This window comes from Podarcis gaigeae, assembly GCF_964106915.1.
Source record: "Podarcis gaigeae genome assembly, chromosome: 8".
Taxonomy (NCBI): domain Eukaryota; kingdom Metazoa; phylum Chordata; class Lepidosauria; order Squamata; family Lacertidae; genus Podarcis; species Podarcis gaigeae.
In genome coordinates this window covers 73,823,613-73,851,111 of record NC_139684.1, presented here as the reverse complement: position 1 = coordinate 73,851,111, position 27,499 = coordinate 73,823,613, and the positions used below count along the sequence as shown (strand labels likewise).

At 45.4% G+C, this 27,499-nt stretch overlaps 1 protein-coding gene across 3 annotated transcripts; it reads right to left on the bottom strand.

The window, feature by feature from the left end:
* Positions 1–1,487: 1,487 nt before the first annotated feature.
* On the bottom strand, positions 1,488–16,271 carry LOC310851760 (protein NKG7-like). 3 transcript variants are annotated; one of them, XM_083754438.1, is made up of 5 exons: positions 16,206–16,271; positions 12,176–12,394; positions 8,361–8,507; positions 6,323–6,436; positions 1,488–3,231 (listed from the first exon to the last, which is right to left on the bottom strand). In XM_083754438.1, the coding sequence occupies exons 2-5, from the start codon at positions 12,342–12,344 to the stop codon at positions 3,197–3,199; spliced, it is 465 nt and encodes a 154-aa protein (XP_083610564.1). In that variant the 5' UTR covers positions 12,345–12,394; positions 16,206–16,271; the 3' UTR covers positions 1,488–3,196. The 3 variants fall into 3 exon arrangements, with proteins under 3 accessions (XP_083610564.1, XP_083610565.1, XP_083610563.1); XM_083754439.1 differs by lacking the exon at positions 16,206–16,271 and adding an exon at positions 12,801–12,918; XM_083754437.1 differs by lacking the exon at positions 1,488–3,231 and adding an exon at positions 5,354–5,418.
* Between the last annotated feature and the right edge of the window lie 11,228 nt (positions 16,272–27,499).

The following is a 27,499-nucleotide window of genomic DNA, read 5'->3' as shown; positions in this document are numbered from 1 at the left end:
TGAGTATGGGGACTTGCACCCAACTGCTCTCTTCCCTGCCCCCCCCTTCCCTCCTTTTCTCATTGGACATCTGCGTTGTCTTGAGCTGCAACTATCCTACACCCAACTTTGGTTTGCCTAGGAATTGCAACCTAACCTGATCATGTCCCCCTTTGCTGGCATCTGGAATCAAAACAGAAAAGCAGGATAATAGGAGAGGAAGATATTTTTTAAAACCCTGTAAACAGTGCCAGATTTACGTATAAGCTGAACAAGGTATAGCTTAGGGCTCCACACTTTTGGAGGCCCCCCAAAAGTTTAAAGGAAAAAAAACCTGGATGTACATTTCCAAAATATAAGATAAAAAACAAATAAAATAAAACCTACATACAGCAACAGTGGTTTGTGTTGTGTAGGCTCCTATGATGTAAGTAATGGGCCCCGCCTGCTAGCCTGCTCCCTAAAATATCACTGGTTTGCTCATTTCTATATATAGGGTGCCTACGTTCTGCAGGGACTGTTATGTGCAAATGGCTTTAGATACCTGTTAGGTCCATAAATTACCATATAGCATATATTCAACACAAAAACAGTGACACTGTGTTGTTGAAGAAGGACAGCTGGACATATAAAGGGCCCCATTACCTTCAGTTGCTAAGGGCCTCGTCAAACCTAAATCTGGCCCTGCCTGTAAAAGAACCTGCTGTTCTCTTTTTCAGGAATTGTTTCTCTCGAGGATGTTCAGCTCCTGTCATAGGATATAGGAAGTTGACTTAAATCAAATCAGACCATTGTTCCACGTTGCTCTGCATTTTCTACACTGAGTGCCTGATCTGCCTCTTTAAACACCATCAGCCTACATCATAGATTTGTATAACGGCACTATAATACCTGCAGTTTTATTTTCAATTCTTTTCATAATGGTCCCTAGCATAGAATTTGCATTTTTCACAGCTGCCGCATACCAGGCTGACATCTTCGCTGAGCTAACCACTACCAACCCAAGTTCTCATTCCTGGTGCATCCCTGCCACTTTAGTAAACCTCATGAGCATATGTGTGAAATTAAGGTTTTCTTCCTCCGACATACATCGCTTTATATAAGTATATATTGAATGACACTTTCCATTTTATCGCCTTTTCACTCAGTTTTGAGGAGTGCATAAATGGATGTTCATTTTATTGCGGGGAGGAGGAGATTTTGCACCCAGCAGCCACTAAGAGAAAAATAAAGCATTTCATTTCATTTTATTTTAGAATCTCTTTTTGTGAGATTGGTAATGTCAACATGGTTCAGGGTTGCATATTTCTTTTTAATAGTTTCACTGGAGGTAAATTTAACAATGCTCAGTTGGGATGCCTCCAGATTGTCACTGTTTCGTGGGAAGGAGTAAAGTATAGGCTGTAAATTTAAGTTTGCGCAAATGAAGTGGAAGAAAGGGCTTGGTAGCCCTGACACTACAAATTCACTTTAAAAACAGAAACAGAGAGTTCATTTTTTTTCAAATAATATTTATTATTTTCAGTAGATAAACATAGTAAAGAAATGAAAGATTAACAATAATAAAAACAAACAAAAAAGAAAAGAAAAAAGAAAAAAAGATACATACAACATATTACCACTTAATTAATTAAAATTAAGTACCATCCATCTTCATAAACATAGTATTTGACTTCCTCAAATCTCTTCCATTCGAATTTCTTAGTAATTATATGTAGCAGTTTCCAATAGCAGTGTTTCAAAAGACCATATCACAGTCCTATTCATGTTACATAGCTTTCCTTATCGTACATTTTCTTATTTATAAATTTAATTCCATTTTAATCCTAGGCCTAATTGTTTCTTTCACTGGGAGAATCTGCGTCCAGAAAGAAGAGGAACATCAAGAAGACTGGAAGAAATTTAAAGACTATTTGAATAAATATTGTAATATTAAAGATATGTAACCACTTGACAGAAACAGAGAGTTCTAGTTGATGCTACTCCTTTAGTGTAGATCCACTGAAATTAATGGCTGTGACTAACCTAGGTCATGGGTCTACTCTGATTAGAAATTAGTTGGCTACAACCCTTAGGTTGACGAGGGGGGATGCATGGACAAGTGGTGTGTTTGTGTGTGTGGAAAAGTGATTAACAGGAAGACATATAAACACCCAAAAGTGATGAAGGCAGGATGACTGCTGATTGTTGCATGACTGCCCCATAAGCAAATCAGAATGGATGCTCAAGAAAGACCAGACACAGTCTAACCTTTGCCTAACTCATTTTTTTGCAAGCACATCTGGATGAATGCTCAATAAGTAGGTTGTCTAGGGGAACATTCTGTTAAAGAAAAAGTCACATTCAGGTCTAATTAAAATGCCCCGAAGGAGCTTGGCAAGAAGAACCATTTTTCTCAAAGGACTTGCATGTTTGAGAGACAGACAGAGGAAGGCCTATCAAGAGATGGAGAAGAGGGAGGTTCTATTGCTTCTGATGACTTTGCAGGGCTGTCTTCTGGCTGCAGAACCTGACCTGATTCTGAATCGAAAGCCATGTTTCTGTTGTCATATGCAGGCTGCCTTTTAGGCATGGGAATCTTTGGGTCCATTTTAAATATATTATTCATCATTGAAACCATAAGATATAGGAGAAAAACAGGTGAATCACAAAGGTCATACAAAATGTGAAGGCAATACCGCAAAGCTTATAATTTACTGCATAGCCATAGGCTATTCCTTTCTGCTGGATGCATAGAAAATGTCTGGTCTATTCATTCCTTATCTTTAACTCAGCCACTGACTACTGTTCATCACTATTCTTCATTAATAATAGTTGCATATGCTAAGCAAACAATATCTTGGATATACTCTTTAATGTCTTTTAAAAAAAATGAATGTCACCATTTGGGCAAGGAATGATTTCCTTCTAATCCAAAGTTAGCCTGTCTTTTGCTTTCCTAAGTCAGAAAGGCCAGTGGTATGGGATGCTGGGAGTTGTGTCTTTTGTTGGTAGTTCTGTTCCACAGTACTGAGTTAATAGATTGCAATTTGCGGTGAAGGGACTACGTTGCTGTTTCTTAACCCTATTGTTATTATATAATGCATCAGTTTCGTCATGCAAGTATAGTTATTTCCTCCAGGTCCAGCTTGTCTTGGTGCAGGCTGTGTTTGCATCCCACGTGATCAACATAGCTCCAGGTGTCATCTGAAATGGTAGCAGAGTCTTTCCCTCATGTTCATGCTGACCCATCCAAGAGGAAAGCCAGTGCACCTGTTAGGAGAGAGAAGGGGCTGAATCGGGCAATTGGCAGAGGAGAATAAAACATCACCCAAGATATCCTGATCATTGACCCCAAGATGACTTCTCTTGCTCAAAGATGGGAACATGCGCTGATCCTCAAACCCCTGCCATTCTAATGGACGGACACATACCGTATTGGCCCGAATATAAGCTGCACTTTTTTTCCAAATTCCAACTGCGAAAAGTTAAAGTGAGGCTTCAATTCGGAAACTTACAAAAACTGGCTTTCACGAAATCATTGCTGAAACAGACATACAGTAAAACGGAACAAAAAAAAATGTTGTATTGCCAATTTGAGACTGCTGTGCAATTAATTCTAAGGTCATTTACTGCTTTCCCCATATCTTAAAGGTAAAGGTAAAGGTACCCCTGCCCGTACGGGCCAGTCTTGACAGACTCTGGGGTTGTGCGCCCATCTCACTCAAGAGGCCAGGGGCCAGTGCTGTCCGGAGACACTTCCGGGTCACGTGGCCAGCCTGACATCGCTGCTCTGGCGAGCCAGAGCCGCACACGGAAATGCCGTTTACCTTCCCGCTGTAAGCGGTCCCTATTTATCTACTTGCACCCGGAGGTGCTTTCGAACTGCTAGGTTGGCAGGCGCTGGGACCGAGCAGCGGGAGCGCACCCTGCCGCAGGGATTCGAACCGCCGACCTTTCGATCGGCAAGTCCTAGGTGCTGAGGCTTTAACCCACAGCGCCACCTGCGTCCCCCTTTCCCCATATCTTACAGTGCAGTATTGATTTTTAAAATTTGCATTTACGCTGCTACGGTGTTTAACCCACTTGCAGGTCCTCTCTAGTACCCGTAGGATTTTCTTCTACATTTTCCATTTACGGGTGTGAGTGCCTGTGGAATTTTAAGGGAGCAGCTTATATTCGGGTATTGTCTTTTTCTCTCCCCCCCCCCCCCTTGAATTTTAAAGGTGTGGCTTATTTGCGGCTGCGGCTTATATTCGGGCCAATACGGTATTTTCTTCCACAGAACTACATTCTTTGCACATTTTGAGACTTTTGCAAGGGACAAGTCCTAGGTGGAAATGGAGGTGTCTAGGGATAGGTGGATCAGCCTAGTTCTGGCCTGTTACACCCCATTCTCACATTAGTATGTAAATTGTTTATTTAAATTATGTAAAAAAAAACATATTAAAAATGTATTCACGACATGTATTAGTTCAATGTATACATTTCTAAATGAATTTGATCATAAAATGCATATATTGAAGCCAATACGTCCCTCCCCAAGCCATTGACACCAAACTGGGAGGGGTAGCTAATGCTGCAGAGGACATAATCAGAATTCAAAATGACTTTAACAGATTGGAGAACTGGGCGCAAGCTAACAAAATGAATTTCAATAAGGACAAGTGTAAGGTTCTGCGCTTAGGCAGGAAGAACCAGATGCACAAATATAGGATGGGGGACACCCGGCTTACTAGCAGTACATGTGAAAGGGATCTAGGGGTCTTAGTAGATGACAAGCTTAAAGGAGTCAACAGTGTGATGCAGCAGCAAAAAAAGCTTACGCTATTCTAGGGCTGCATCAACAGAAGTATAGTGTCCTGATCAAGGGAAATAATAGTACCACTCTATTCTGCCTTGGTCAGAGCACACTTGGAACACTGTGTCCAATTTTGGGCATGACAATTTAAGTTGGATGTTGACAAGCTGGAACGTGTGCAGAGAAGGGCAACCAAGGTGATCAAGGGTCTGGAAACAAAGCCTTATGAGGAGCTGAGTATATTTAGCCTGTTAAAGGGGAGACTAAGAGGAGATATGATGCCATCCTCAAATATCTTAAGGGCTGTCACATGGAGGGGGGAACATGCTTGATTTCTCCTGCACTAGAGGGTTTGACTCAAACCAGTCGTGTCGAGTAATGAAATTCCAACTAAACATTAGAAAAACTTTTAACAGTAAGAGCTGTTCAGCAGTGGAACAGACTCCCACAAGAGGTGGTAGACTCTCTTTCCTTGGAGGTTTTTAAACAGAGGTTGGGTGGCCATCTGTCATGGATGCTCTAGCTGAGCTTCCTGCATAGCAGGGGGCTGCACTAGATGACCCTTGGGGTCTTTTCCAACTCTAAGATTCTACGATTTCATGTGACATATCAGCCAGAAGTCCACTTGAGGATCCCAATTCCGTTTCTGCTCTCCCACACTACGGAAGGAAAGGATGGCAAAGCCATTAGTAAAGATGTCCACCCTGAACACACATGATCCTGGAAATACTCAGACAGTGTTGACTTTGATCATAAGAAGCTGCAGATATTCTCATTGGTCCATTTATAAGTCATTGGGCAGAAGTAGATGCTCCTCCCCACCCCACCTACACCTCTTTTTATATGGGATGCACTGTGGGGTAAGGCAAAATCAATTTGCAATGAGCTGCCATTTTTGGAATGAAAACAGTTTATCAAGGAGCGGTTTACCGGGTCAAAAAAGTAGATCTAGATTGCCTGTGGACTTCATAGAGGGTGGGGAAAGTACTCGGTACCTATTCATTCTGGAATAATGAATATACAGCTAAAGTCTCTGGAGGAGTTTGTAAGGAATAAGGCCAATGAATTCCAAATTGCTGAAGTTTTGTACAAATGCACTTCTGTAGTCCGGAAATCCTGTCTACCTACTCAGGTCAAACTTGATTCAGATGGTTTTTCCTGTCCTTCGAACTGAATCTGGGGGAACCTGATTCCTTCAGAGGGTAGGTAAGAAGGGAGAATGACATTTCTGAATTGTTTTCAATGCAAAACATACAGAAGTAATCCATGCTTTCAGAAAAGCAGCACACCCAGGGGATTGGTTCACATTCCGCCCTCTTCCTCTTTTGCTGAGAGTGGAATCAAGTGTATGGCATGTCACACCCGGAAACTGTCCAATATGTGAACCTCTACCCACAGCCAATGTGGCACGCTGCCAGGGGCACAACTACATAGTGATGCTAAACGTGTAGATCAGCCCCAGATTGTTCTGTAATGAAAGAATGCAGCTGGGAACTCTGTGTGAAGGTAAACTTTGAAATGAAGACGTACATTTTCAGCATTTCCCATTCGACAAATACTCACCAGTCATAAGGAAGAGAGGAAAGGAGGCCCAGCCCAAGCCAAAAGACCATCCGTAAGGGCCTTTTCCTTCTGTCTGCCCTGTGAAGGTGGCCATGGCAATCATGACGCAAAGAGCTATTAAGGGGGGGAAATGCATTAGGATATTAGATTATGTATAAATCAAATCCTGGAAGATGACCAGGAAAATTCAGCTTGTACAAAATGGAGAGGCTCAGTTGCTCACCAAAGCCAAACATCACCATCAAATTATGCTGCTGCTGAAAGATGTGCGCTGGCTGCCAATTAGCTGCCAGGGTAGGCTCAGGGTGCGGTTATTGGTGTACAAAATCCTAAGCAGTTAGGAACCAGCATGTTTAAAGGATTAACTCACCCCCTACATCGCAAGCTGACCACTGTGTTCTGCAGGAGACGGCATCCAGCCAGCCCCAACCTATAAGGAGGTTCGTTCCACATTATGTCAAAATTGGGCCTTTGGTGTGGTGACCCTTGGAAATCCCTCCCACTACATATCCTCAAGCACCTTCTCTCTTGTCTTTTTAGTGCCTGGTAAAGATGTTCCTCTTTCAACAAGCCTACTAAAATCTTTAGCTCAGCTGGTATCTGTACTGGATCTGAATGGATCGATATGCAGATGCTGTTGTTTAAACAGATTTTTATATTTACGGTTGTTATTTTTCAAATTGTTTTCATATGCCGTTGTTTAACTGTCTTTATATGTGTAACATGCAATAAAAAGATAAGTGTGCCATCACTCTGCAGTTCACTTGAACACAGACAAGACAGTTACAGATAGGTAGCCGTGTTGGTCTGCCATAGTCAAAACAAAAAATTCCTTCCAGTAGCACCTTAAAGACCAACTAATTTAGTTCTAGGTATGAGCTTTCGTGTGCATGCACTTCGAAAGCCACTTCGTGTGCATGGTATTTGAAGAAGTGTGCATGCACACGAAAGCTCATACCTAGAACTAACTTAGTTGGTCTTTAAGGTGCTACTGGAAGGAATTTTTTGTACAGACAAGACAGGTGGCGATGTAATGTACAGTGTGATGAGAAGTGGTGGGTGGGTGGCCCAGGTGAGATGTAGAGGGACAGCCGGAACAGGTGGCAGCCACTGCCCTGCTCTGCTGCCCTCCTCTGCCTGCCAGCCCAGTGGTTTATTCTCCCAGGACCCAGAGAACCAGGCTGGTCAGCACAGCTAGTGGCCACCTTCCTGTGCTGTTCCTCTTCCCAGGCAAATTCTTCATCCCGCTTGGTTGTGGCAGCATGAGATTAAAAGGGGAAAGTTTTAGAAGCATGCTATACTCAAGAAGGAGGTTGTGGTTTTCATTCAATGGAAGCCACTTCTCTTTGCAGTGTGCTTTTTGAAGCCAGCCCACATGACTGATTTCCAACTCCAACATAGCAAGTGGAAAGCAGTTGCTCTGGGTAGGCTTTGAAAGCCCTTTGCACTCCTACTTCTCCTTTGTAACTCCGAAACCAGGGATGGAAAGGGCTGGGGTTGCATTGCACCTTTTAACCAGATCCATCAATTTGAGTGGGTCTACTCTGAGCATATGCCTGTTGTCTTTGTCCATGGAGGAGACCCTTGAGAGTCCCATGGACTGCAAGAAGATCAAACCTCTCGATTCTTAAGGAAATCAGCCCTGAGTGCTCACTGGAAGGACAGATCCTGAAGCTGAGGCTCCAATACTTTGGCCACCTCATGAGAAGAGAAGTCTCCCTGGAAAAGACCCTGATGTTGGGAAAGATGGAGGGCACAAGGAGAAGGGGACGACAGAGGACGAGATGGTTGGACAGTGTTCTTGAAGCTACAAACATGAGTCTGACCAAACTGCGGGAGACAGTGGAAGACAGAAGTGCCTGGCATGCTCTGGTCCACGGGGTCACGAAGAGTCGGACACGACTAAACAACAACAGCAACAACTCTGAGTATAACTTAGTTCCGCTAATAATATTTTGTCAGGTATATACATCTGAGTTCTGGGGTTGGAGGAGCTTGAACTGACTGTGGAATCAGATGGTTATGATGCCCAGGTTACCTGCAACAAGGCTGGCTACAGCTGCGGTCTTGGTCTTGGAGAGGGAGCCAAATTGAAAGTCAAAAAATTTGCCAATAAGCGTAAGGCAAGAGACGGCTCCAGCAATCATCCCAAAGAACATGAAGGCTCGGGTAGCATGGTAGTAATCTTTCAGGAAGGAAGGAAGAGAAAGAAAGAAAGAAGAGGATTAAATATATCTATGGGATTGAACAATAGGACACATTCATGTATTAAAAATAGTAAAGACAGTACAGAATACTGTAAACTGTTCTTTTTTTGTTGTTGTTGCCCATGGCATCCATTTTATGGTGGTACCGACATAAACTTTACCAAGATATGTGTACCAGCATACACCCACACACCCACAAACACACAGAGTAAAGGTCTTAACTCTAGTCACACTGGGCTCTCAGGCAGTTGAAGAACCATGAACTGCCTCACACACTGCTGTGTACCTTAGAAATGAAAGTCTCTTCCTGTTTTGAATACCATACATTGAGTACTCCTAGCAGGATGCATGGGGTGTTTTGGGAGGACTAGAACCTCCGGTGGCAGACACACTGTGCTCTTTTTGGGATAGTCTGTCCACTTTTAATAATAAATAATAATAATAATAAGAAGAAGAAGAAGAAGAAGAAGAAGAAGAAGAAGAAGAAGAAGAAGACAGCCAAGCTCTCCTTGGTGCCTCACACTAGGCCAACACATTCAATGCCGGAGATTGATGGTGATGGCAGATCCCTGAAAGAGCAACCCTCCCAGATTAACAATGCTACAAACAGTCCGCGATTGGTGGAGGATGGAGAAACCTGGAGGTGTCATCTCATGCAAGGTGACTACTTCGCCTTCGCGCACCCAGGTCTCCGTCACACAAACCAGGTCAACCCTCTTCAAGATAAAGAAGTCTCGCAAGGTGGTGGTTTTATTGCCTAAGGACCTGGCATTGCACAGCACCAATGATTGAGGTGGGTAATCCCTGTTCACCCTACTCATGTCCCTTGGGATGGGGCGTAGATTGGAAGGGGTTCAAGCATCACCGCATCTCAAAACCCTTCACCGATAATATCTACCCCCACCACCGTTCCTCCCTTGTCCTTCGACGGTGGCAATCCCAGACCCCACACTAGCCTCCCCTATAAAGGAATGATATACCCTCACTAACATAACATCCCTGGGCCAAGTCTCCCAAATTGAAAAGGTATAATATTGAGATGAAAAATCAGCAGGACAAACATCTCCTGTAGGTAAAACCTATCCAGCCACACCCCAGGTATCGAGGGGAGCCCAACACTGGTCCGCTGTCAATCCCTCTCTCCCTCATAAGGTAGCCAGGGGGGTATTAACTCTTTCTGTGCCTTTGGGAGTATTAAAGAGGCATGTGCTGTAAAATGGGGGTCACTAGCCAGCAGAGAGCCAGCTTCATGTTCAGAGACTCTGTCCATCCTATCTTGCCAAAGATGCAGTAGGAAAAGTCAGTTGTTCTCATAAGTTTTAGGAGTATTAGGCAAAGGCCCTGGTATAGCCTGGGTGCTTGGTTTCAGCAATCTATCCATGGCATGAAGTTCTTTAGAAGCTGTTGCCATGAGAGTGTCAGGGTTGCTGGGGTTAATCTTCTCCATCGCTTGGGAAAAGATCAGGAGATTGCACAGGTGTCTTTCTTCAAGATGAAGAGCTATTGGGCATATTTCAATATTGTGTTCCGGGCTCTAATGTCCTTATGTTTTGAATTGAAATCTCTGTCTTTATACTCAGTAATCTCCTCGTCAGTTCTTCTAATTCTGAACTCACAGGTTTATCTTCCTCCTTCGTGCAGGTAGTGTTTCTATTGTTTAATTTAGCTTCCCTTATCAGTGTTTGCTTTGGTTCTCTGCCGGGGACCAGCTGCCTCACTGTCTCATCCTTGAAAACCCTTATCGGGTGAAGAAGGTGAGACCGGCATAAGATGTTTTTCATCTCCATAAGTCGGGATGGAAGAGCTGGAGTTCTAAAAGTCATAAATAGGTGTGTGATGTTTCTTATGCTGGGCAGGAAATGGAAATTTTTCAGATCTACTTTTTGGTAATGGCAGTTCAAAATCTGAGATAAGAACATCGTAATTAACCTGCAATTCATCCACCTGTACTCATTTCGATGAATCTCAAGCATTATCTGGTTTACCTGGAGGACTTGGCAAGGCCTTATTTCATCCGTGACTCGTATTGACAGGTCGCTGGCATAGTTGTATCTAATCCTCCTTTTAGCCCTTTGGGCATTTATAGAGGGAGGACAATTATCCAAGTATTCCTCTATATTAGCTATTTTGGTGAAAATTTCATTCAGTCTTTGAAGAACTAAGACCACAGTTTCTGCCGACATCATGCAAATCTCTTGGTAAGGGTATAAATCTGGAATCTTCTGGGAACAAGTTCCCCTATTGTCTGGTTCTAAAGACATGGGTGGGTCAGCATTTGGGATAGGGGGAATCCCTCCTACTCCTGTTTTCTGGGTCAGATCATCTCCTTCCCTCCTTGAAAGGGGGGGGGGGTCGGATCATCTCCTTCCTTCTTAGAATGGGGGAGAGTTCCCTCAGCACAGTTTGCTCTGTTTCTGAGCTAGGAATGAAGGTGTTTGCTTTCCGCCTCTTCTCCGCGTTGGCGGAATTGTGAGTCCCAATTATGCTGTTTTGGCTCTTAATGCCTCGTTTTTTCCTTCTAGCAGGCATTCCAGATAATTAGAAGCATTCTATCAGGTCAAGGCCAGGCCTTATGTTCAATGGATGAAAACTGTGCGTTAGTCGCAAAGGCTGCAATCTATCTTCTTTAGTGTTCCTTGTTACGCTAAATCGAGTTGAGCCATAAAACAATAGGTAATAAAACAATAAACCAGTAGGCTAAAAGCAAAGAAAACAAAATGACAACTCAAAATATAAACATAGGGTCTGAAAATGGCTAAAACCTAAGTAAAAACTTAATTGAGGGCAGGAGGTTCTGGCTAGGCTGCTACCTCCGTCGCCATTTTGGCTGTATACCCACCCTGCAATCAGCTCTCACCTGTGGCTCCTAGTCAGCATGTGGCAATGGCCACTTCCCAGGAATGACTTTGACTGGCTGGCGTGAAGGCAGCCAATGGGTCTCAGACCCTCGGTGAGCTAGGGACTTCCCCTGTGTGCAAAGAGAGGCTCTGGTGGATTGTGCAGATGAGATCAATAGTGGGTCCAATGATCAAGAGGGTGGTTTCTGCACATGCTGAAGATGGAAGTGAGGGGCAGATGGGGCTCATCAATCTGGGAAGACATCTGTAGCATAGGTGGCAACTCCCTGGGTGCTCAAGCACCCACAAAATTCCCCATGAAGGGGCCGGGCACCCACAAATTTCGGTGCCAGGGCCATGCATGCTGCATGGCACCCTCAGCCCCAGGCACCCTCAGTTGCAGGGCCAAGTTGGCACTCCTGATCTGTAGGACATCTAGGAGAAGGAAGGAAACCTCTGCTGCTTTGTGGGATATCTACAGGAGAAGAAAAGGCTAGGGAGTAAATCCTACACAAATCCAGAGTGGAGTCCCTAAAACGGTTGGATGACACCTTATACGTCTCCTTCCAGCAACTTCTGCAGCTAAGCTGCTACTCTGCTCTCCTTTGGACCACACCAGCAAGGCCAAGAACACAGTCTTCTCACCTGAGCACCCCAGGACCTCCATAAATACTGCTCAGGCTTGCACCCTGGGGAGGTCACTTCAATGCTGCTAACGCAATGGTTTGACTTCGCTCCCGGAGGCACACTCAATTCTCACACTCACACTCAACAACAGTACTCAGAGCTGAAGACAGAGAAGTTCTTACCTGGCACATCCATCCCATATGAATGACAACCACCTTGGGAAGAACAACCTACCCACAGGCCAGTGTTGGAAACATTGTTTTGCAACCAGTAATCTGAGCCCAGGGCAATGAGGAGGAACAGGAGGCTGATGAAAGCGCAAGCCACAGTGCTAAACTGTAGGACATTCATTGCGAGAATGCTCAGCTATGTAACAGAGGCGAGAAATAGGGATGATGAACCTGGGGAAAGGAGATATTCATGTTATTCTTTATCAGTTGCATTCCCTCCAAACTTCCTCAGATGAAAATAGGGACATCTCTCTGTCTAATTTTTATTAAATTTTACAATTTAAAGTACTGATGTTTACATCCTTAAGATATCAATGACTCCCCTTCTTCTCTTTCCATGGTTCATTTTACATATCATCAACCCCTGCATATTTTACAGAGACTATACCATTCAGTATTCCATTATTACATCCATCATAACTTATTTACACTGCTGAATTTATCTTAATGCTGCCAGCGTTTTCAGCTGTACACAGTTATTTCCCATATATTCAATAAACATTTTCCAATCTTCTCTAAACATATGCTCTTCTTGTTCTCTTATTCTATATGGAAAAGAAGAACATTTGTCACTAACCTCAACTGACCCTCCTAGACCCTCCATTTGTTGTCCATCTCCCGAGCATTTTCTATCAGAAAAGGGGCAAGTGTAGGGCTGACATATTTCAAAAAGTGAAAATCCAGAGCTGCTTTTTTTTTTTTTTGCAAAGTTGCTGAACTTTTTAGGCAAAATCTCAAAAATAAATATTTTTTTGAGCTATTCACATGGGAAATTGCCAAAATCCTGACGTCCGACATTGGTTGCCATACGACAGGATTTTCCTGGACATTTCCTGCCAAGACACTGCTTCCGACTACTGTAGTATTCCAGATATGTTGTTTATTATTATTATTATTATTATTATTATTATTATTATTATTATTATCCGGGAAATTCCTGACGTATGACAACCCTAGGCAAATGCCACCTCCATCACAACCAACACGACATAGAGCACATGCCCTCCACTGCCCTGAGAAAAATCCCTTAATCCCATTTTTTATCATTTTTTATTCTTTGGTAGATTTACAAAAAGGAGGAGGAGGAGGAGGAGAGTTTGGACTTCATATCCTGTCTTTAACTCACTTTAAGGAGTCTCAAAGCGGCTAACATTCTCCTTTCCCTTCCTCCCCCACAACAAACACTCTGTGAGGTGAGTGGGGCTGAGAGACTTCGGAGAAGTGTGACTGGCCCAAGGTCACCCAGCAGCTGCATGTGGAGGAGCGGAGACGCGAACCCGGTTCTCCAGATTATGAGTCCACCGCTATTAACCACTATACCTCTTTCTCCCTGCCCATCGTGGCTCTGTCCTCTGCCTGCCCCTCAGAGCTGGTGGGTCACATGGGGCAGGGCCTCAGTGGTGGCAGCCTCTCATCCTTCTCGGCCGCTCTCCAGCAGCCGCTAGGAACTGCCCAAGGGGAAGAGGCCAGCAGTCATGGCCATGGAAAAGCAACAGGGTACTTTCCTTGCAGCTGCTATAGCCACAGCCACTGCTCAGGACAAGCACTGGCTCACCTTGCAGTAGTAGTAGTAGTAGTAGTAGTAGTAGTAGTAATAATAATATATTATTTATACCCCACCCATCCGCCTGGGTTTCCCCAGCTACTCTGGGCAGCTCCCAACAGATTAAAAACACAGAATAAAACATCAGTCATTAAAAACTTCCCTAAACAGGGCTGCCTTCAGATGTCTTCTAAAAGTCAGATGGTTGTTTATTTCCTTGACATCTGATGGGAGGGCGTTGCACAGGGAACGCGCCACTACCGAGAAGGGCCTCTGCCTGGTTCCCTGTAACCTCACTTCTCACAGGGAGGGAACAGCCAGAAGGCTCTCGGAGTTGGACCTCAGTGCCCGGGCTGAACGATGGGGGTGGAAACTGTACTGGCAGGGGAAATAGGGACATTCCAGGATGAAATCAGAAGCAAGGGTGGCTTTTGTAATTCCGAGACTGTCCCTGGAAAATCAGGGCACTTGGAGGGTATGCAGTTGCAGACTATGTTTAGATTTTTCTTTAATAAGGTCTACAGCAGATTGCGCTGTTGTGAACAGAAGATTTCCTCAAACTCAGCAAACTGTGACAGGCATTTAGCATTTCTATACTGCAGATCCTCAGGGTGCTTTGCAAGTAAAAAGCTGTTCCCTCCTTCCCCGTTCTGCTCTCACAAGGAATATTTTATGCAAGAGGGGTAGTGTTTACTCTAGTGGCCCCCAAGTTTTACTTTCCCTGAACCACCTGAAAATCACTGAGAATCTCAGACCCTCCAAGTGTCCCTATTTTCCAGAGATGTCCCTGATTTAGAGAAGCCATCCTGGCTTTTTATTTGATCCTAGAATATCCAGCTTTTCCATGGAAAGCCCCTGTTTTCAATGGAGAAATGTTGGAGGGTATGGAGTTATCCAACCCCTGAGTTGTCTGAAGGCAATCCTGTATAGGGAGGTTTTTAAAAATGATTTATTATGTTTTTATATATGTTGGAGGCTGCCCAGAGTGCTGGGGCAACCCAATAAGATGTGTATTACTATTAATAGTTAAATTATCATTATGGAATGGGACGTCCCTATTTTCACTGGAGAAATGTTGGAGGGTGTAGAACAGGCATCCCCAACCTGCGGTCCTCCAGATGTTTTGGCCTACAACTCCCATAATCCCTAGCTAACAGAACCAGTGGTCAGGGATGATGGGAATTGTAGTCCAAGACATCTGGAGGGCCGAAGGTTGGGGATGCCTGGTGTAGAGTCTTGGTGGCACTTGGTGGAACCTAATGATTTCTCTGCCTGTTTAGCAATTGCAATGTGCTCTGCTTGTGGTTGTGGCTGATGTTTGGAATTCCAATTTTGATACAATAAAATATAACCCTTCACAGACCTATAACCCCAGAGTACTAAACTGTCAATCGCTCTTCCCATGGAATTCTGGGAATCATAGCTCTGTCAGGGAAAGGGAGTTGCCAGAAAGCTCTCAGCACCCTTTACAATTCCTGGGATTCTTTGGGTGAGGTCATGACTGTTTAAAATGGTATAATATTGATTTTAATGTATGGTGCTTATGTGCCTAGGTCTACCAGATCAAATAAACAGATTGACAGATTAAAGCAGCCTGGGTTGAATTTAAAAGGTGTCCTCAATTAACTAAGCAACAGGGTTGTTGTTGTTGTTTTTACAAAAAATAAAGCTCGCTTTAACACAACTTCCCACAACTGGAAGTGGCATATGCCCATTTAAAAGCGTCATTCATAATATAGGATATGCCTCTTCAAAGCAATTACTATTACTATATGTGAAATGAAGAATCTAGAAATAAAATATGCTTTCCTTCAGAGCTACTGCTAATTGATATGCAGATTGATGTGCATATAACCAACCAACCATTCAATTATATTAACCATAAAGCAATATATATATATATATATATATCTCAAAGCAAACTAATACCCTATTTCCACTGCATTCCAGTTTCACATGCACTTAGAGATCCATTCTTCCCTGTTTAGTGTTGTAACAAAAAAGCATCAAAATTCCGCATCAAAATTGTATTCACTTTGCCCTAAAGTACACATTTCTATATCCGTCCTCTCCCATAACCAAATATACATTTTGTATGCTTTTCAGCACATTTGAGACATGCCTATCTGAACTGGAATTGCTCCACAAAATTTAAGGATGATTCTAATCCACTTGACACCTGTGTTCCAATCTTCATATAAGTCCAGGACTAGTTAACTTTAAAATGTGGACCGAACATACTTCTCAACAAAATAAGTATCATAGAAATTAGAACTAAGAACTTGACTGTGTGTGTGTCTGTTTAGTACTTCACTGCATTACACTAGTGCAAAGCAACAGATTTTAGTCCCTCTCACTAGTATCCAAATCAGCTAACCAGCTTGAGGGGGGGGGGATTCCCTTTCCCTCCAGCATAAATCTAGAGATGTTTCATCTCACCTGGCTCAGAATCGGCTCCTCTTTTCTTCAGGTGAAGTCAGCACTCTGCAACAAGTTCCAGGCATGCTCTGACTCCACCACCCATGGGATTTGTATTTTAACAGGGATGGGCAGGATCAGCTCCTCCTCTTCAAGGGCACAGCCCTTCTGTGAAAGGCCCCCATCTCATTTGCTTCCTTCTTGTATCTAATTTTTATTAAATTTTGCGTTTTACAATTTAAAATACTCATTAAAATATCAGTGGCTTCCCTCCCTCTCTTTCCATGATCCATTTTACACATCACAAATCCCTGTATCTTTTACAAAAACTGTACCATTCAGTGTTCCACTATTGCATCCATCAAAACTTATTTACACTGTTGAATTTATCTTAATGCTGCCAGCGTTTTCAGCTGTACACAATTATTTCCCATATATTCGACAAACGTTTTCCAGTCTTCTCTAAACATATGTTCTTCTTGTTCTCTTATTCTATCTGTTAAGTCTGCAAGCTGCGCATATTCTGTCATCTTGAGTTGCCATTCTTCTTTGGTTGGGACCTCTTTCCTTTTCCCATTTTTGGGCTAACAAAACCCAAGCCGCGGTAGTAGCATGCATAAATAACCTTTTTTTTGACACCTGGGAATTTCAGTCTGAATTATCCCCAACAGAAAGGATTCTGATTTTGGGGGGGAAAGTACTTTTAAACATTTTTTTCAGTTCATTATGGATCATTTCCCAATACTCTTTTACCCTTTTAAAAGTCCATGTCGGTTCGCTTCGTTTCTTCTCTGAATGGTTGAGCTGGCCTGTACAGTGGATCAGTACACTTTTTACTCAGGTGTGAGGATCATTTCAGACTCCCCACCTGTTCTATGGACACATCCTCCCATAGCTTTAATAGCAGCTGCTACATCTGCAGACATCTGCAGCTGCAGCCGGGGGTACCAACTTGAGTAAAATATTGAGGGGGGAGCAGGTAAGCCCCACCCCACATAATCAATCACTTGATGCAGTGCACATACACCATTTGAATGGCAATGGCCATCAACTTTGGGGGCTCCCAACCACCTCAAATAATTTACTGGGGGCCCAAAGACCCCACAGCCCCTAGGAGTTGGCTTCCAGAGTTGCAGCTGAAGATCAAACCACTACGAAATACACAGGAGGAAGACAGGGTATTAATGATTCTCCCCCTGTCCTCCACCAGTCAGGTGGCACTACTAAAGGTACAGTAGGTTGTTTCCAGGTATAATTGCACACAGAGGGCCAGGAAGTGGAAGCAGTGGACCAGATGTGGATGCCTCGTGGTCCATGTTTGGCCCACAAGTTTGAGGCTCCCCAGCCTGCTCAGGTGTGTTCCTCATCGTAGCCTCTTTTCTATGTTCAGCTGAATCCCCATTGCTGATGATCAGAGTAGCCTCTCACACCTCTGCCACCACCTGATTGCAAAATTAATGAGGCTCTTCACTGCAGATGGTGACAGCAGTCATGAAATTAAAAGACGCCGGCTTCTTGGGAGAAAGGCAATGACAAACCTAGACAGCAATGACAAACCTAAAAAGCAGAGACATTCCCAATTGGTCATGACATTATGTTCGCTGACTGGGAACAGTTATGGACCACCGGTATAAAATTCATGGTATGTAATGCCTTAAGAGAAAATATTATGAAAATGATTTACAGGTGGTACATGACCCCAGTCAAGCTTGCAAAAATTTATCATCTGCCCAATAACAAATGTTGGAAATGTAATGCGACTGAAGGTACCTTCTACCACCTTTGGTGGACGTGCCCGAGGATTAAGGCCTTCTGGGAAATGATCTATAATGAAATTAAGAAGGTACTTAAATGTACTTTTAACAAGAAACCAGAGGCATTTCTCCTGGGCATGGTCGGCCAATTGGTGCAAAGGAGGGATAGAACGTTTTTTATGTACGCTACCACAGCAGCAAGGATCCTTTTAGCGAAGTATTGGAAGACACAAGAACTACCCACGCTGGAAGAATGGCAGACGAAGGTTATTGACTACATGGGACTGGCGGAGATGACTGGCAGAATCCGTGACCAAGAAAAAGAGACGGTGGAAGAAGACTGGAAGAAATTTAAAGTATATCTTAAGAACTGTTGTACAATTCACGAGTGCTAAAATGCCAAGGGAAAGGAAAATATAGAATTACAGCTGTAACGATTAAGTATGAGGAGAAACTAAAATAAGAAGATGTTATTAATTGATTGGTGCAAGGGGTTGTTGAAAAAAGGTCAAAACAGGGATGCAGAAAAGGGGAGGTAAGGGGAAGTCTGGGAAGCGAAGTTTATGAAAAAGAGGTTTTGAAATTATACATGTTTATATGTTTTTGTTTGTCTATGTGTGTGTGCTGTTTTGTTTTTAATTTATGTTGGAAAATCAATAAAAAATTATTGGGAAAAAAAGAGACATTCCCTTGCCAACAAAGGTCCATATAGTTAAAGCTATGGTTTTCCCAGTAGTGATGTATGGAAGTGAGAGTTGGACCATAAAGAAGGCTGATCGCCAAAGAATCAATGCTTTTGAATTATGGTGCTGGAGGAGACTCTTGAGAGTCCCATGGACTGCAAGAAGATCAAACACATCCATTCTTAAGGAAATCAGCCCTGAGTGCTCACTGGAAGGACAGGTCCTGAAGCTGAGGCTCCAATACTTTGGCCACCTCATGAGAAGAGAAGACTCCCTGGAAAAGACCCTGATGTTTGGAATGATGGAGGGCACAAGGAGAAGGGGACGACAAAGGACGAGATGGTGGGACAGTGTTCTCAAAGCTACCAGCATGAGTTTGACCAAACTGTGGGAGGCAGTGGAAGACAGGAGTGCCTGGCGTGCTCTGGTTCATGGGGTCACGAAGAGTTGGACACAACTAAACAACAACAACAATGAGGCTCTGCTTATGGCGTCCCCTCCAAGTGCCCCTCAGTCTCGTAACATTAGGGAGGGGAGTCCTGGGACAAATTTTATACTCTGTTTATAGGAACCTGTACTGAAGTTATTTATATCACAATGTTATTTTATTTTTATCAAGGCATTCCTTTAGGACTTAATCATGCATGTTTGTAAGCCATGTGCACTAAGAAAACCAAAAACCTACAGGAAACAGGAAAATCAAACAATACAATATACATCATACACGAACCACTACCTTGAAATGCCTGCTGGAACAAGAAAGCTTTAGTCATGCATCTCAAGTGCAGGGAGGAGGCTGCTTTTGTAATCTTGGTTTGGAGGGAGTTCCACTAGGTTAGTCCCACTACAATGAATGCACGGCTTATAGAAGTTATGCTGAGCGTGAGTTATGGTGACACTCCCTTTGACAAATCTGCATTCACAGTTGCCACACAAGATGTTGACCCACACAATGGGTCAACATCTTCAGAGAGCTGTCCTGGTCCATCAATGCCACATCTGACTTCATGAGAATACGTGAAATTTAAATATATAGTCATAATCCGTTCCGGAAGTCCATTTGACTTCCAATATGTTTGGAAACCAAAGTGTGGCTTCTGATCAAAAGCTGCGGAAGCCACATCAGACGTCCAGCTTCCAAAAATTGTTCGCAAACTGGAACACTCACTTCCAGGTTTGCGGTGTTCAGGAGTCAAAACATTCAAGAACTAAGCTGTTCAAAAACCAAGGTATGACTGTATATGTATTTGTCCCCAACATGCATGCTTCGTGTCTGTAAATGTTGAGTAAGAGCAGCCATTTTATTGCCAATTCACTCAGTTATGTGATGTCCCTTCAGTAGCATCTCATCAAACTCTGAAAGTATCTTTGCACACAGGGAGATACAGCATTTCATTAAAAAAACAACACACCTCTCCATACAAAATTGTTAATGTCAATGTGGCCTGTTTGTTTTTCCAGATAGCTTTATGTTTCACTGGTGTTAAATTTAGAAAGCTCACTCAGGATGCCTCCAGATTGTCAGTTTTGCAGGAGAGGTTAAAGGACATGCTGCAACTTTATGTTTGCACAATTAAAGTAGATTAAAGTGCTCTGTCACCCTGGCACAACAAATCCACTTTTCAGAATGAAACAGAACGTGCCATTCAATTCTAGTCCTATTCATTAGTTTCAATGGGTCTACTCTGAGCAGGATTTAGTTGGCTAGAATTTAGACTGTTTGTGGTTAGAGAGGTGATGGGGGTGGATTGACAAGTAGTTTGTATGTGTATTTGTGAAGAAATAATGAGAAGTCAAGTAAACACCTGACAAGCAGATCAGGATGAAGACAGGATGAGTGATATTTGTATAACTGCTCCACAAGCAAATCAGAATGGCTGCTCAATAAAGACTGGACATAGTCTAAACTCCTCCTAACCTTTTTAATTTTGCAAACATAACAGGATGAATAAACAGGTTGTCTGTCACATTCAGTCACATTCAGGTCTGATTAAAATGCCAGAAATGAATTCAGGAAGAACTTGCATGTGAGATGATAGATAGAACAGTTGTGTTGCACCAGCTGAGTTTTCAAGGATGTCTGGTGGGTACAGAACTTGGTCTCCTGATTCTACAGGCATTTCCCCATCTATGCAGGGGTGATGCATAGGCACCATGCGCTGAAGTGAAATCAGGTATATTGGGAACACCATTGGAAAAGCCTGCAAACACTCTCTAAACCTCTGGAAAACCTTGAAAGACCCTTTAAAGTCCACCACAATCGAACTCTCCAAACATCCTTTCTCAAACTCAAATTCTCTGCATGCCTCAAGGCTCAGTGCAAAGGCTCCTGGGATTGGGAGACACCGTTTTTGAACAATTTTTGTCATTTCCATGCTCTTTTAGGGCCACCCCCCCCCCTTTCCATGCCACTTCTGGGTTCACGATGATGCATGCATGCACAGTCGTGTATGCCTTGAACATGCGTAAATGGAAGGTTGCCTGTAAATCCAAAGGCATATTTCTGTCTTTGTAATGAGGTTGCCTTTTTTGGCTTGGGAATCTGTGTGCTTGTGTTAAAAATATTCTTTATTAAAACCACAAGCTGTGAGACAAACAGAGGAATAACAATAGTTATTTGCACTATACAGAAACTGAAGGCCAAAACTCAAAACAAACAATGTAATCCATAGATAATTTCGTTCTGTTTGATTCATACAAGATACCTGTCTTTCTCGTTCCTTACATTAACTGAAAGAATAATATTGCTTAGCATCATTCTTAACTCGTAATACAGTAGTAGCATGTGTTAGGCCAATACTATACTGTAAATATTTTGTAACCTCTAAAAAGAAATGTTTTAAAATGGTCACAGTTTAGGGGAATGAAAAGGGTTTCTTTCAGAACTGGGAGTAGCCTATCTGTTGCTCTCCAGATGTTGGTGAACTCCAGCTGCAATCAGCCCCAGCTAGCCTGGTCAATGGCCCTATGGACGACAATGAAGAGAGTTGTAACTAGGGTTGCCATACGTCCAGTTTTTCCAGGACATATCTGGTATTTAAAGGGTGAAAACATCATCTGGTGGAATTTTTTTTTAATTGCCAAAATGTTCAGGGTTTTTTGGTTTTCGACAAAGCGTGTTCTCATAAAAGAAAGAGCACGTGTTGCGGATGGGGCCGAACAAAACCCCATTTAGTTGCCAGGCCATTGATGGCAATGGGCCTGGAGCAGATTGGTTGATGTTGTTACTGGGGTAAATTTGATGTTGCCAAATCAGGGGTGGGATTAACGGCTATATAAACAGGGTCCACAGCTTTCTCTTTCTCTTTCGCTGTGGACATCGGATCTTCTGTACCGGAGTGAAACAGCGAGAGAAAATTTGGTCGTATTAATCTCAGATTTTGCCTTTCTTTCCTTCCCACTTTTAATTTCTCCCCAAGCGATCTTGGTTTAAGTTAGTTACGAATTTTAGTATTGTTATTATTTAATTATCTTTCCTTCATATTGTCCTCACTTTTCTCCTTTCAGGGGGGGGGGGCGATCGCCCGGTCCCGGCTGGCTACGGCCCGCTCTCGGCCGAGCCGCCGGTCCGGGCTGGGAAGGTTCTGCCCCCTGATCCGCGGCCTGCCGCTTCAGGGGCCTACCGCTGCAGTTGCTGCCGTATCCGCGCGCGGCAGCGGCGCAAAAGACCCCCCCCCCATTTCGCTGCTGCGGTTCGTCTGTTACCCCCCTTTCTTTCCCCCCCCACCCCCTCTTTTGCTCACCCAGCGCCGCCCGAGGCCGGGCGTTTCCCCCTGGGCCTCGCTGCTGCCGCCGCTGTTGCGGGCGGCCTGCCGGGGGAGCGCCTTGATCGCCGGCCGTTTCCCCCTGGGCCGCGCTGCTGCCGCTGCTGTTGTGTGCGGCCTACTGGGGGGAGCGCCTTGATCGCCCGCGGCTGGGTTGGGCCCGGCCGGGCCTGCCGCGCCGCGCCGTAGGCGGTGCCGGCGGCGCGGGGATTGGCCCGCGGCCCGTTTCGGCGCGGTTGAGGCCTGGCGCGGCCTTGACCGCCTTCTCGTCGTGGGGCCTGTGGGTTCCCAGGGCTTGCGGCTGCGGCTGCTGCCGCACGCAGCCCGTTAGGGCCGCCTCGATCGCCCGTGCTCGGGTCGGATCCGGCCGGGCCTGCCGCGCCGTGGGCTACTTCCGGCGGCGCGGGGATCATCTGTGGGTGCCTTTAGGCTTGCGGCCCGGGGAGCGAATTTCACCCCTCCCCTCCCTCTCCCTTTCACCCCCCCCGTTCCCCTTTGGGGCCTTTGGGGGTGCCAGAGAGGGGCCGCGCAAGCCGTGAACCTTTTACCTGCCCCGCTGGGCCTTCTTACCCGGCGCTTGGGTGAATTGAACCCTGGTTGCTGACCCAGCCTCAGTATTTGGGTGGTGATCCTCCATTTTAGGGGTAATTTTGGCGGGAGCGCCATCTTGCCCCTTGTTTTAACAGTTAATAGAGGCCTCTGCTGGCCACCCTGGTAACTGGTGGCCTCTAGTGGCCGCTTTGGTATTGCAGTTTTTTTTTTTTTTTTTTTTTTTTTTTTTGAATGTTACCTGCTTAGGTCTTGCTGTTATTTCCTGTTGCTTATACCATTGACCGGGCCTCAGAATACGTTAGTGGCGTTGGGTTATTCTGGTACCTGCTGGTTGTCTTAATTATATTTTAATTATCCGTTATTTTCGTATTGTTATTACCTTATTAATTTTACTATTATTTAGTTTTATTTAATCTTGACTTAATTTCGATTTGATTTTATCTCCTTTTGTTTGATTCTTTGTTTAAGCCAGCGGCAGGGATGGCTCCAAAGAAGGCAACAAGGAAGTCGGCTCCTGCTCTCACTGCTAAGCGGCCCATAAAAGGCCCATCTCAGGCTCTGCGTTCTCCTCAACCTGGCCAGTCGTTACAACGCATTCGATCCATGGTCTCCAGTTTGGCTGGTGACCCAGTGGCCCTGGCAAGGGTAGAGGCCGAGATGGATGGGTGGATGCACCGCTCTTCAACCCCGTCGTCCTCATCTGCTATGATGAGTCCTGCCTTGGGCGCCTTGTCCCCGGTGGCATCTTCTAGCGAAGATGATGGAGAGATATTGTTAGCCGGCGGCTCATTGCCTGATATTCAATCCGCACACCCTCCTGTCCTTCCTGTGTCGCAGGTTACGGTGGAGAGAGGTCGTGGCCATACCAGGGCTGGGGCCAGGAGGAGGGATCCAGCTCAGGAACGGGTTGTGCAGGGTTCACCTGCGCAGTCTTCTGTAGCGGGGGGTCTGGCGCCGGGTCATTCACGGTCAGTTTCTTTTCAGTCACGCCCAGGTGCGGTGCAGCAGGGTGAGGTATCAGAATCCTCAGTGGAGGACAGCCTCCCTCTTCCTCCGAAGACCTCTTCGGGGGGTCATCGCCGACGCAAGAAGAGCTCCAGGAGGCGTGCCAAGAGGAGACGTAGAGACACCTCGTCTTCTTCATCAGGTGCGTCTACCCAGAGTTCTAGTAGTGACGAGGAAGCGCCCCTTAAGTTATACTGGGGTTTCGGGGAAACCTCGGGGCTCCCAAAATGGGTTTGGGAGCGGAGGGCGAATTCCCATAGGGCTAGGTATGGGGCGGTGCAAGACTGCCTCAAAGGGGCCCTGGTGCCTGACGTAAAGGTCTCCACCAACTCAGCCAGGGATATTATTCCGGGGGCTCACCTGTCTGCTAAATTGCGGTCCAGAATTTTGGATGGCCGTTATGTTGATATATTCAGCCTAGCCCCCCCGCTTGAAGGCCAGGAGCCCCTGGATAGGGGCCAGCCTGTACCGAAGAAACGGTCGTTCATACCAAAGTCGGATAGGACTTTTGAGCGATGGTTAGATAGTTTCCAGGTTTTTGCTGGAGTAGTGGCTGCAGCTTATCCCAGGAGATCCTTGCATCTCTGGGTGTATCTATCTATAGTCCGTTCTGCCTTCACAATGGCTGGAGAAATTGCTGCGCTAGCCTACGACCAGAATTTTAGGCGTAGGGCTGCTAAGATCCCCACGGCCCGCTGGGATCGGAAGGACTTAGACGTCTGGACCACTTATGTGGCCCCCCGCATTGATAAGAAGGCCCCTGATACACGGAAATTCAAGGTTGCCCCGACACGGTTAGGCCGTAAGCCGTTTTGCTGGGATTTTAATAAGGGCGCTTGCCCGCGGCAATCCTGCAAATACGCACATGTGTGCGAAAAGTGTTCAGGGAACCATTCGGCGTCCACGTGTTTGGGGGGCCGTCCCCCCTTTCGGAAAGGAGGGGGCTCTCAGCAGCCCCCAAAAGTCGCTGCCCAAGTCCCTGCCGCAGGAGCGGGAAAGTAGCACACTATCCTCCTTAGCTTACACCCCGGTAAGGTTACAACCGTTACTAGCATTGTTAGAGTCATATCCTGATACCAAATCGGCCTCTTATTTGCGCGAAGGTTTTTCTTTAGGTTTTAGAATCCCAGTAGTTTCCGCCCCAGTGGCTGGGAACCCTGCAAACCAAAAATCGATCAAGGATATGCCAGAGGTGGCGCGCAAGAAAATTGGAAAAGAATTGGCTTTGCGTCGCATGGCCGGTCCTTTTGCCGCCCCCCCTTTTCCCAATTTGCACATTTCACCTTTGGGTATAGTTCCCAAAAAAGCTCCGGGGGAATTCCGCTTAATCCATAACCTTTCTCATCCTATAGGCACGTCAGTAAATGACATGATTCCCCCGGAGCTTTGCTCGGTGAAATATGCTTCCCTTGATCACGCGATCAAGATGATTCGGAAATTTGGGCCGGGCGCCTTACTGGCAAAATGCGACATCGAATCTGCATTTCGGCTGCTTCCAATTCATCCCGATGATTTTTGGTTGCTGGGATTTCAGTTCGAAGGTGGATTCTATTTTGATAAGGCTATGCCCATGGGCTGCTCAGTTGCCTGTGCGGCTTTTGAGTGTTTCAGTTCATTTTTGGAGTGGGCCTTGCGTGAAAAGACCGGACTGGGCGGAGTCACGCATTATCTCGATGATTTTTTGGTCGCCTCGGCAGGCAATACAGGGGACTGCGTGGCGTTATTGCAGGCCTTTGCTTCCTTAACGGAAGATCTGGGTGTCCCTTTAGCGGCTGGAAAGACCGAGGGTCCTTCTACGCAGCTGACCTATTTGGGTATCTTATTAGATACCGTGGCCCAAACCTCTAGCTTGCCGCCTGAGAAGATAATCAATTTGAGGAAGGTTATCAAGGATCTGGTGCCTTTAAAGAAGGTTACCTTGCGGCAGCTTCAGTCGTTGCTGGGCCATTGAATTTTGCGTGCAGGGTGGTCTCCCCCGGGCGACCATTTTGCTCCCGCTTGGCTAAACTTACCTCGGGCTTACGAGCCCCGCATCACAGGGTACGCCTTCCTAGTCAGGTGCGGGCTGACCTTGATATTTGGTTGGAGTTCCTGGAGGACTTCAATGGGGTGTCGTTGTGGCAGGACATTCTGAACCTACGCAACGACTTCCAGGTGCATTCTGACGCTGCCGGGTCCTTGGGGTTTGGATTGTTTTGGGACGGCAGGTGGTGTGCTGAGCGCTGGCCGCCCGCTTGGCAGGGGCAGGCTATTACTCGGGATCTAACATTTCTTGAGTTTTTTCCCATTGTAGTGGCAGTGCACTTGTGGGTCGAGCATTTCAGGGATCATCGCGTTTGTTTCTGGACTGATAACCAGGCGGTGGTGAAGGTACTGGCCAAGCAGTCTTCACGATCCCCTAGGGTATCTGCCCTTCTGCGGGCCTTCGTTCTGCATTGCTTGCGTTTTAATATTGTGTTCTCTGCTCGTTTTGTTCCGGGAATTTCTAATGAGATTGCCGATGCTCTGTCCCGTTTTCAGATGGAGCGATTCAGGTCCCTGGTGCCAGTGGCTCGAGACCGTCCGGAAATTTTCCCGGATCATCTCTGGAACCTTGGCAGAACTTAGTTTTACAGGGAGTAGCTGCATCTGTTGCACCCTCTACATTGAGGTCTTATGAAAAGGCCTGGTCGGATTTTTTATTATTTATTGGACAGTCTAGTGCGGAAGTTACCACCTCCCATTCCACCTCTCAGGTGCTCCGGTATTTGGCACATTTATTCCAGATGCGTCGGGCGGTTAGGACCCTACGACTGCACTCTGCAGCAATTTCCTTTTTTAACAGGGCATATTTTGATAAAGATCCGTGTCGGAAATTTGTGGTCCGTAGGGCCTTGGAAGGATGGGGTCGACTCACTCCTTCCAGGCCCATCCCCAGACGCCCCATTACCTTTGAATTGCTGGCACAGATGCGGTCTAAACTGCGGGGCATCTGTTGGTCCAAATTTGAGGCTCGGCTATTTTCTGCAGCCTTTTCATTAGCTTTCTTTGGGGCCCTGAGAGTCGGAGAGGTGGTCCTTGAGTCCAAACGGGATGGAGGTTCGAGGGGTTTACTGTTGCAGGACGTTACTGTGTCTGCAAGGGTCCTGCAGGTTAATATCAGGAATTCAAAGACGGACCAACTAGGCAGGGGCGCTGTGCTTACGCTCCCTGCGACTTGTGAAAATGGCCCTTGTCCGGTAAAAGACCTTACGAAGTATTTAGCTTTGCGTCCCGGCGGTGAAGGGCCCCTGTTCATTCATGAGAATGGCCGCCCGCTAGTGCGACACCAGTTTACTAGTGTGTTGCGGAAAGCTGTGGCGGCTTGTGGCCTTCCGGCTCCTGAGTTTGCCCCTCACTCATTTAGGATTGGAGCTGCTACAACTGCCGCTCATTGGGGTTTATCAGTAAAGAGGATAAAGGACCTGGGACGGTGGAAATCGGATGCATTCAAAGTCTACGTACGGAAATAATGTGTTGTCTGTACTTACATATGTGTGTTTTAACCCTAGGTCGGGCTGCTATCCGTATCTGGATAG

What these genes read in the sequence shown, in the direction of transcription:
- LOC310851760 (XM_083754437.1), bottom strand. Translation starts at nt 12,344, where the DNA reads ATGAATGTCCTACAGTTTAGCACTGTGGCTTGCGCTTTCATCAGCCTC. An exon ending in TGTAGCCAGCCTTGTTGCAG is followed by an intron (nt 6,437 to 8,360) that starts GTAACCTGGGCA and finishes CCCCCTTAATAG; the next exon opens with CTCTTTGCGTCATGATTGCC. An exon ending in TCCTCTCTTCCTTATGACTG is followed by an intron (nt 5,419 to 6,322) that starts GTGAGTATTTGT and finishes TTCCTTCCGTAG; the next exon opens with TGTGGGAGAGCAGAAACGGA.